Source organism: Lampris incognitus, chromosome 18 (assembly GCF_029633865.1).
Source record: "Lampris incognitus isolate fLamInc1 chromosome 18, fLamInc1.hap2, whole genome shotgun sequence".
Taxonomy (NCBI): Eukaryota; Metazoa; Chordata; class Actinopteri; order Lampriformes; family Lampridae; genus Lampris; species Lampris incognitus.
Window position 1 is genome coordinate 35,441,175 of NC_079228.1, and position 9,094 is coordinate 35,450,268.

At 48.9% G+C, this 9,094-nt stretch overlaps 1 protein-coding gene across 1 annotated transcript in view; it reads left to right on the forward strand.

Annotated features, from left to right (window-relative positions):
* Window positions 1–8,729, forward strand: part of gon4la (gon-4 like a) — a 32,568-nt gene extending 23,839 nt beyond the window's left edge. Inside the window, exons 20-26 of the mRNA XM_056298046.1 lie at window positions 114–971; window positions 1,106–1,279; window positions 1,433–1,630; window positions 4,427–4,570; window positions 4,677–5,044; window positions 5,652–5,754; window positions 7,054–8,729. Coding sequence (XP_056154021.1) covers window positions 114–971; window positions 1,106–1,279; window positions 1,433–1,630; window positions 4,427–4,570; window positions 4,677–5,044; window positions 5,652–5,754; window positions 7,054–7,170 — 1,962 coding nt within the window. The 3' untranslated portion in view covers window positions 7,171–8,729. The remainder of the gene's footprint in view (window positions 1–113; window positions 972–1,105; window positions 1,280–1,432; window positions 1,631–4,426; window positions 4,571–4,676; window positions 5,045–5,651; window positions 5,755–7,053) is intronic.
* Window positions 8,730–9,094: the final 365 nt, after the last annotated feature.

Here is a 9,094-nt window from a genome sequence, read left to right on the forward strand (position 1 = left end):
ATGATGGATGATAGAGAGATAGATAAGTGACAGATTTATTTTTTCTGAAGTAATTTTTTATCGATATGGTGTTGTCAGTTCCTCTCACATTATCCCTACTTCCCTCCCTACAGAGGAGTCTGCCTGTCATCTATCCATCAATCAAACAGTTCAACTCTCCATCTGGCTCCGCCCCCCAGCCAATAATGACCAGCAGGCCCAGTCGCGTGCGGCGATCCCACAGGGCCCTGCTTAGGTCTGGCAGGAAGTACAGCTTCCCCACAGGGACGCGTTACCCACCCCGTCTCCCTGACAACCTGGACTTCCAGCGAATGGGTTTTGTACTCATCCAATCTCCTGGCCCCAGCCCCAGCCTGCCTGCTCCACCCAAACCGCCTGCTCCTCGCTCCTTCTCTCCCTCTCTGGGGCCCTTGCACCGCCCCAGAGCTCCACCCACTTCTAACACAGAAATTACCCAGTGTTCTCCACATGTCCTCCTCCACAGGCTTCCCAAAATAGATAGCGCAAGAGGAGACTCCGCTTCTCCTGCTGTGATGTCACAGGTTAGAGAGAGAATCACTTGGCACTACAGAACCTTCGCCAGCCTGCGAAGGAGACCACTGTCACCCAGCCCCCCCCTCCCTGACACGAGGGCAGACAGGTGGAGCAGGTCTGCTCTTATCAGAGAGGACAATCACAGATTACCTCCTCTCCCCACCCCTTCTCAGCAGGAGTCTGAAAGAGATGAACAGAGAGAGAGTGAAGGAGAGCAGGAGGAGGGGGGGAGCGAGGTCGACATGCCTCTCCTTGCTCTCTCTGAATCTTCCTGCAGTCCAGTAGGAAGCACTGTCCCCGGAGAGGCGGACTCAGAGGAGGAAGAAGGGAGGGTGGAGATGCAGTTGCCAGAACCATTGAAAAGGAGGAGGGGAGAGATGATGTCACCATCATCATCATCATCAGATGAATCCACGTTGTCAGTCCCCGAAGAACAGGTTTGTTTGTCTGTGTGTCTGTTACCCTGGATTCCAGCTCTGTTTGTTTTTCTATGTGATGTGCCACAAGAAATGTGTGTGTGTGTTTGTGTGTGTGTGTGTGTGTGTGTGTGTGTGTGTGTGTGTGTGTGTAGGAGACGATGGCTAGGTTGGGGTCAGAGGGAAATGAGAAAGAGGATGAGCATGAGGAAGACACACTGGGGTCCCGATCTGCCCTGATTCAAGATGATAAAGAGGATGATGATGAAGATGCCTATGGTCAGACAGAGAAGGAGGAGCTAGCCTTTGCTCAGGATTACGTTCACCGAGTAAGAGAAACCACTGCAACCAGATGCCGTGATCACTGACAACCACACACCACTACCACTTTGTCAACCACATGGCATCATCACCGTGACAACCAAACACTACCATCACCATGACAGCCACACTCCTCCTCTCTCTTGTCATCTGTGTGGCAGGTGTGTGAAGTGATCCTGGGAGTCCCAGGCCAGGCACGGTGGTTGCTGGAGGTGTTGGAGGGTTTTAGGGAGCAGGGGGAGGAATCGAGCCCAGTGGAGCTCTACTACAGCCTGGCCAAAGTGCTGGAACCCTGGCCCCGCCTCCTCCAAGACTATGCCGCCTTCCTCACCGAACCACAGGCACAGCGCTGTGGACTGGTAGGGCAAGTGTTTGTGTGTGTGTTGTGTGCCTGTGTGATTATTTGATGAAGAGTAATACACTTATAGTGAAAAAAACAAAGAAAGTTGAGTCAGTTTATCTGGATAACTTTATTGACAGATACGTTTCATCACTCATCTTAAGTGGCATCTTCAGTCTAAACTGACTGCAGGTGTCCCCACCCTTATAGACAATACAGTGGTATAACGACTGAAACCAGCCACCAGTTTCATATGCAAATATGGGCGTGACCATTAACTAGAGTTTCAATGGCCATGTGAACGATTCGCAGAGGATTTGGGAATGTTTGCGTCACAGCATTGTGAGATGGTAACAGATGTACTGTTAGCCCCCAGTTCAGGGATGGTCGTTCCCTCTTCACATAGATGCCATCTTTGACTCCCCATTCAAACCAGCGTTCCTCCCTATCAAGGATGTGCACATCCTCATCCCTGAAAGAGTGGCGACTGGTCTGTAGATGGTGTAGACTGTGGAGTCCTGGCCTGACATGTTAGCTCTCCTGTGTTGTGCCCATCCTCTTGGCCAGCATCTGTTTGGTTTCCCCAATGTACAAGTCACGGCAGTCCTCCTGGCACTTAACAGTGTACACTATATTGCTCTGTTTGTGCTGGGGGACTTGATCCTTGGGGTGGACCAACTTCTGGCGCAGCGTGTTTTGGGGTTTGAAGCAACTGAGACACGGTTTTTGGAAAATATGTGTCTCAGCTTTTCCAGCACCCCAACCACATATGGAATCACCACTGGTTTATGCTTAGACAGCTGTTGTCCTTCTCCTCTCTTCAATTGACTGGTGCACTGTTCTGGCATCTTCCTGGCTTTGACAAACGCCCAGTTAGGATAACCACACTTAACCAGGGCCTGTCCCTCCCCCCCTGCCCCTTTTTTCCATCCTAATTGTACCCCGCCAATTACCCCACTCTTCTGAGCCGTCCCGGTCACTGCTCCACGCCCTCTGCTGACCCGGGGAGGGCTGCAGACTACCACATGCCTCCTCCGATACATGTGGAGTCACCAGCCACTACTTTTCACCTGACAGTGAGGAATTTCACCAGGGGGACGTAGCGCGTGGGAAGATCACGCTATTCCCCCCAGTTCCCCCTCCCCCCCAAACAGGTGCCCCGACCAACCAGAGGAGGCGCTAGTGCAGCGACCAGGACACATCCCCACATCCAGCTTCCTACCTGTGGACATGGCCAATTGTGTCTGTAGGGACGCCCGACCAAGCCGGAGATGACACGGGGATTCAAACTGCCGATCCCTGTGTTGGTAGGCAAAGGAATAGACCGCTACGCTACCTGGACACCCAACCAGGGCCTGTTTAATATGGCCGCTGTGTCGTTGGGGATGTTGTCAGCTTGGTGGTACAGTGTCCTGATGACTCCTAGTTTGTGCTCCAGTGGATGATGAGAGTCAAACCTTAAGTACTGATCAGTATGTGTTGGTTTACGGTAAACATCAACAATCAAATGTCCTCCATCACCAATTACAATTTCACAGTCTAAGAAGGCTAACCTGTCATTGCTCACATCCTCCCTGGTGAACCTGATGTGGTTGTCCACAGAGTTAATGCAGTTGGTGAAATGTGGTACATCCTGAGATTTAATTTTAACCCTGGTGTTGTCCACAAATCTGAACCCTGGATATGACATCAGAGCCCTCTTTCCACTTCCTCCATATACAAGTTGGCCACTGCAGGTGAGACTGGGAAACCCATAGCACACCCATGCCTCTGCCTATACTACTGCCCCCTGTATGTGAAGTACGTGGACTGAAGACACAGCTTCAGGAGCAGACACACTTGGTCAGTGTTAAGGGTGGTCCTATTGCTAAGGGTGGGGTCGTTTTGTAATTTCATACAGACTACCTCCACTGCTTCATCAACAGGAACGCACATGAAGAGAGACTTAACATCATAAGAGGCCATTGTTTCATCCCCTCCATAATGATGTCCCTCACCTTATCCACAAGTTCCATAGTGTTGTGAATGTGGTGTTCATTACTGCCTACCAACGGGTTAAGAACAGATGCAAGAAACTTAGAGATGTTATAGGTCACTGAGTTAATCATACAAATAATAGGCTGTAATGGCACATCCTGTTTACGTATCTTAGGTAACCCCTGTAGCGCCCCCTGGGTATAATATGTGGTACAAAATTCTGTCAATAGCATGGTCCTGTTCTAACAGCTTCAGATAACCTATCACTTTTTTGTTGCAACCACTGCCTGGCACAGTAGAGCACACTGGCACACTGCCTGACCATCTCTGAACCGAGTTGGGGGGGGGGGGTGTTTCTAAGTACATCTGTCGCCATCTTAGGTCACGTCTATTTGCTTATGAAACTGGTCGTTGGTTTGGGTTGCTATGCCACTGTATTGTTTTTAAGGGTGGGGATACCTGCAGTCAGGTGAGACTGAATAGGTCACTTAGATTCAGATTCAGACAACTTTATTTATCCCAGAAGGGCAATTCAGTTCTTAAAGTCTACCCAGACATACACAAACTCACAAACAATCGGCAATCATCACTGTGTCAGAGACAACAGACAAATCAGCACATGGGCAAGAGATGAGATGAGATATGAGGAAGAGATGGGCAAGAGATGAGATGAGATGAGTGATGAAACGTTTCTGTCAATAAATGTAGTGTCCAGATGAACTGATTCAACCTTCTGTGATTTTCTCACATGGATTACTGAGCATGCATCAAGACGCTTCCAGTGAAAAACGCTGGAAACCCTGTCGCACCTTCTACCACCTCTCTCTCTCTGCTGCAGGTGACAGAACAGCGTCTCTTTCAGCGCAGCCGACGGTTTCTGCGGGAACTGGGGCGCTGTCTGGGAGAAGGCTCCTCCTGTTACCAGGAACTGGTGTCTGTTCTGCAGGGAGGCCCTGCCCCTGGACCGGATGACATACAGAAGGTAGGAGGTTTATCCTGCCCTTCATGTCACGGTTCTGTGTTGCCTCTGCTATCTGGATGTTTTCTTTACATTTTAACAATCTAATCTCTCTCTCTACTTCTCAAAGATCTCCTACCTTCTTAAAGACCACGCTCACATCCAGCAGGAATTCTGGGAATTCTTCAGTGAGCTCTACACAAAACCGTTTCCCATGACAGCCAACTCTGAGACTACAAGCAAAAACCCTGCTTCCCAGAGTGCCAGGAGGAGAAACGGTTGTAAGAGCGGTCAGCAAAGCAAACCGTTGGAGCGGAGAGGTAAACGTGATGTAGAGGAGGAAGACGGTGGGCAGGATGGAGAGGAAGATGAAAGAAAGGAGGAGAAAGAAAGAGGAGTGGAGCGCGAGGACTCTCTGTCAGTCTCCAGAGGGCGTCCAGTTTGTGCCAAAAATATCTCGCTCACCCCGACAGGAGAGAAGGTCGTCCTCTGGACACGGTGTGTGTTAATGTTGTTTGTTGAGGACTATCAAGTTTGGGAATGACCTCTAGATGTTTGGTGCTAAATATTTATCTGTGTCTGCTAAAGTAGTCTCTACTGTGGCAGTCCAGCCTTCCATTCATTTGAACATGTTTTGTGTTCTCTGCCAAAGACTATTTGGTTGGTAAACTGGTGAGGAAAATGGTGAATTGTGGGATTTCAGCCTCTGTCCGGTGAACGTGTGTATTTGACAATACACGTATTTCAATTTCTAAAAGTCTACAGTGTTATATTCATTTCATGTGTAAACTGATGTGGTTCAGAGTGGACAGAGACATACCAGTTCTCGTCTATCACTCTGTGAGGAGTATTTTAACGTCCCGCTACAGGAAACCTGCGTGATGATCTGAGGACCGCGTGGGGAGGAAAGAGTAGGTGGTCATTAGCGATGGATCACATCTTCTGCTTGGTCTATGTGAGGTGACAGATAGAGCACCACGCCACGTGTCCCATTCATCTGACTCACGGGTCATTAATATCTAACAGGATCACGCCGCTAAATCAATCAACTGATTATCACCAGTCCCACCCGTTGACCTGTTAATTTCCTGTTGATGTGTTTCAGCGAAGCGGACCGAGCCATTTTGACCGCCTGCCAGCAGAAAGGAGCCAATCAGAAGACCTTCCGCCTCGTCTCTGCCCAGCTTGGCAACAAGACGGCCAAACAGGTGAGAGGAGTAGAGCACTTCCTGTTTCAGAGAGCAGAATGAGGGAATGTCATTATTTTGTCATCAACTCCTGAGTTGATCAAGTCCAGAGTTAATTTTCATCTAAATGAAGTCACCAAGAGGACACTGACTATATTAACACATGCCCAAGAAACCTGATTAAGATCCTTATTCTAAGTAGTCTGATGAATTTGTTTATGTGAGACACTTCTTCCTTTCATATGCACTTCCACAGTACATCCTTATAGTGAGTGAGTGACTTGAAAGTATTCCCAACTGGGTGTCCAGGTAGCGTAGTGGTCTATTCCATTGCCTACCAATGCAGGGATCTTCGTTTCGAATCCCCGTGTTACCAACGGCTTGGTCAGGCGTCCCTACAGACACAATTGGCCGTATCTGCGGGAGGGAAGCCTGATGTGGGTATGTGTCCTGGTCGCTGCACTAGCGCCTCCTCTGGTCGGTCGGGGCGCCTGTTCGGGGAAGAGGGGGGGGAATAGCGTGATTCTCCCACGCGCTATGTTCCCCTGGTGAAACTCCTCACTGTCAGGTGAAAACAAGCAGCTGGTGACTCCACATGAATCGGAGGAGGCATGCGGTAGTCTGCAGCCCTCCGCGGGTCGGCAGAGGGGATGGAGCAGCGACCAGGATGGCTTGGAAGAGTGGGGTAATTGGCCAAGTACAATTGGGGAGAAGAAGGGGGGGAAATCCCAATTAAAAAAGAAAAAAGAAAGTATTCCCAGCTAATATCAGAATACTCCACTTGACCATCACTCCTTCCACCAGTTAAGACCTTAACTGACTGTGCTAATCAAGCAACACTGTGGACATAGGCATATCTTAGTCACAGTAGTCTCTTAATCAGGTTAATATTGAAATTTGCATGTCATCACAGTCGCTGTTGTACAGACAGACTATCCTACATGTACTTTCCAGACCACCACCAGTTTAACCAAAATGTCCAGATAATAGTTGGACAAATTTCACTGTGACCTTGAATTGATTGTAAATTGTATATTGCAAATTGGAATGCGTGTGTACCTGTTGTACTTTGCTGTTTGCACATTTCGGAGCTCGTACCTGTTTTCATTTCACTGCACTCGGGATTGTACTTGTGTGTACATGACAAATAAAACTCTTGAATCTTGAATTAAAATAGTCTCAGAAACGGATTCTCACTTTCAAAAAACCTTTAAACCAAATCAAAACAAACATAAATTTAGACACTCTGGAGTTGAAACATCATTGTGTTCACAATCCTGAATCCATCTTACTTTCTTCCTCTCGTCTGCTCCTCTCCAGGTCAGCAGTCGTTTTCAGGACCTGATGAAACTTTTCCACTCAGCTGCCCAGAAACCCATTTCCTGTTTAGTAGAGGACAATCAGCCAATTGGCAGCCAGGAGGCAGCCCCAGATTGAACCCTAGCCAATCACGTGAACATCTCAGACACAGCTCTGTGCTGTGATTGGTCTCTGGCCGTGCTGGACAGCGTGTGGCCTTCTAGTCGTTTTCCTCTACGCTGTGATTGTAGTCATCTGCCATATAGAGTGCTTCCCAGTGGCCGACCGGCTCAAACAGACTCGTGCTGAACAGGGGCAGACACATTGACCGCACGAAACCTGCCACAGCTGAGGGACAGGACGGCGTCTGCCTGTTTGTCAGAACCCGTCCCAGGAGTTTGTATGAATGGCACTGGCTTTCACATTTTATTTTCGTTTTTCAAGTGTAGAACTTTTTTTGTATTTTTTTTTTTATCTCCCTTTTTCTCCCCAATTGTACCTAGCCAATCACCCCGCTCTCTGAGCTGTCCCGGTCGCTGCTCAACCCCCTCTGCTGATCCGGGGAGGGCTGCAGACGACCACATGTTTCCTCCGATACATGTGGAGTTGCCATGTTGCTTCTTTTCACCTGACAGTGACGAGTTTCGCCAGGGGGACGTAGCACGTGAGAGGCTCACGCTATTCCCCCTGGTTCCCCCTCCCCGCCGAACAGGCGCCATTACCGACCAGGGGAGGCGCTAATGCAGTGACCAGGATACATACCCACATCTGGCTTCCCACCTGCAGACACGGCCAATTGCATCTGTAGGGACGCCCGACCAAGCTGCAGATAACACAGGGATTTGAACCTGCGAGCCCTGTGTTGGTAGGCAACGGAATAGACCGCCACGCCACCCAGATGCCCTTTTTGTAATTTTTTTGAGGCTCATCACACCACAGACAAGCCTTCATCACCACGACAGCTGAATATAGGCTGACTGGAAACACTGAGTGAAGCTTATCCATCCTTTCTCATAAGACCTGGATGACCTGACGAACCAATGAACCATTGAAGAACTGGACAGTATTAAGACCACCTGCTGGAGCAGCTGGGAGGGGTAGTTAAGTGCCTTGCTCAATACTAAAACATGTTAATATTGCTGCGAATTAGGGGGGCAGTCCGGGAACCGCCACAGCCGGGACGCAGACCCGTATCTCCTGCACCGGGGGCGACAGCGTTAACCAGTCGACTAAAGGGTCCGACCCGTCAGCCAAGGGCTAACGTGCCTACTTATCCATGCGTGTTACAATATGTTTTAATATACATACATTCAGAACCTCCACCTCAAAACCAGATCCTCTCAGCCTACTCCGGATTTCACTAGGCTTCGTCATTATTAACATTAATACTTATTATTATTTTCATAATTATTAATATGAAGAAGCAATAGGAGAGGAGGAGGAGGGAAAGGCAGAAAGAGAATACAGTTTACGTTGGGACGTCTACTAAAACCGTTTGAGGCCTCACCTGCTGCCTCTCTGTTTGGGTCCGTTGCTGTGAATAGTTCGGTTCATTGTGTGGTCGTTGAGAATGATCATGAATAAAAATGTGAATAATCAAAATCACTTATCACAGGTGTTCTGTGATCAGTTCTCCGATTTAAAGGTTTTTGAATACAATTGCTGAACTGCTTGAATGTCAATAAATTATTTTTTTGCAGAAAAACATTTTCTGTTTGCAGCGTTTGATTGGTTGTATAACGGTATAAATTAGATGTGAAACGTTTTGGTCATTGATTATTTGGTAGAAACGGTGATCAGTGGATGGGGGGGGGGGTGTTCTGGATGTTACAGGTCCAATGATGTGATTACATCGCATCACCGTTACCCACCCTCGACCAATGAAACGCACGTTTTCCGGCACGCTCCCCAATGCCGTCGAGCTGCAGAGCCCCCCGCAGTTCTACGGCAGCAGCGGTTTTAGACGTGCGCATGCGCAGTTAACGGCGTGTTCGATTAAGTCCCGCCCCTTGCCGCTTGACAGCTTGAGGCAGGCGGGAGGAGAGTACCGCGTCCCGGCGCG